General features: G+C 47.1%; 1 protein-coding gene across 1 annotated transcript in view; it reads right to left on the bottom strand.

Annotated features, from left to right (window-relative positions):
- The window catches only part of LOC118399014 (protein spire homolog 1-like), a 166615-nt gene extending 166421 nt beyond the window's left edge, over positions 1-194 (bottom strand). The window contains exon 1 of the mRNA XM_052473169.1: positions 176-194. Coding sequence (XP_052329129.1) covers positions 176-194 — 19 coding nt within the window. The remainder of the gene's footprint in view (positions 1-175) is intronic.
- Positions 195-1384: the final 1190 nt, after the last annotated feature.

Here is a 1384-nt window from a genome sequence, read left to right as displayed (position 1 = left end):
CTTGTGGAAGTCGGCTTGTCCGCTTGTGTTTGCTGACTCAGTGAGCGCCGCCCGCCTGCAGGTTCACCTGCGGTAGTCAGCCTCCGTCCGTCTGTGTCTCACCTGTGGTAGTCGCCCCGTCCGTCTGTGTCTCACCTGTGGTAGTCGTCCGTCCGTCGTCCGTCCGTGTTCTCACCTGCGGAAGTCTCGTCCATCCGTCTGTGTGTCTCACCTGTGGTAGTCGTCTCACCTGCGGAAATTAAGTCCGTCTGTGTCTCACCTGTGGAAGTCGTCCGTCCGTCTGTGTCTCACCTGCGGAAGTCGTCCGTCCGTGTCTCACCTGTGGGAGTCGTCTGTCTGTCTGTCTGTCTGTCTGTCTGTCTGTCTGTCTGTCTGTCTGTCAAGGCAGCAGCTACTCATCCTGGGGTCCAGCATAATTAAGGCAGTTTATACAACTTTAAAACATTACAATACATTCACAAATCTCACAACACACAGTGTGCCCTCAGGCCCCTACTCCACCGCTACCACATCTACGGTACTAAATCCATGTGTATGTGTGGTGCGCATGTTATTGTGTGTCTGTGCCAATGGTTGTGTTGCTTCAGTCCCCACTGTTCCATAAGGTCCGTCTGTTTTTTAAATCTGATTCTACTGCTGCATCAGTTCCTCTTATGTGGAATAGAGTTCCATGTAGTCATGGCTCTATGTAGTACTGTGTCTCTCCTGTCATGACGTTTCCCTCTTTTGGTACAGCAAGCCCATCCCCTCTCCCTGCCTCCTTCAACTAGGCTGCTGTGGTCAGAGAAAGGTCGTAAATTCTTGAGAAGACCCTGCCTCATGGCCACACAGTATAGAGAGAGTGAAGTTTCATAGAGAACAAAGGAATTTCTTCCACCTCACAGAACTTGAGGTCCGAACAACGTTTATGTTCGGAGAAGGTATAAAGATCGGTGAAGAATCCAGCTACTAACTGGTCCGTTTGTTACAACTTGGGGAAGCTCATGGGAGACGGTGTGGCCACATTACCATAACGCCGTTTATATAATAGCCTCAGATATGAGGTTTACATCTAATTGTTGTATAAGATGAATGAGTATGATACCGTTTGTAAAATTGTGTAATATGATTTTTGAACTGTTTAATGAAGGACAATCCAATTCCCCTTTGATTTGAACTAAATCAGAGGACCGCCCCTGTGCCCAGTTAGGGTCAGGCATCCGGGGACAGCCCCTTTTCTGAAATTTCGAATAAAAAACCGAACTTTGAGAAATTATCACCAGACCATTCATTTCTCCATTAGGACTAGACAAAGGTTGTAGACCATTGCTGAATCTTTTTAACCATACCATGTGGTTAAACTCTTAGACTATCGATATCGACAGAATAAGAACAAGTCTTTGAT

This window comes from Oncorhynchus keta, chromosome 20, assembly GCF_023373465.1.
Source record: "Oncorhynchus keta strain PuntledgeMale-10-30-2019 chromosome 20, Oket_V2, whole genome shotgun sequence".
In the NCBI taxonomy this organism is placed as follows: Eukaryota; Metazoa; Chordata; class Actinopteri; order Salmoniformes; family Salmonidae; genus Oncorhynchus; species Oncorhynchus keta.
The sequence above is the reverse complement of the archived record's forward strand: the minus strand, read 5'-3'. Positions and strand labels throughout refer to the sequence as shown.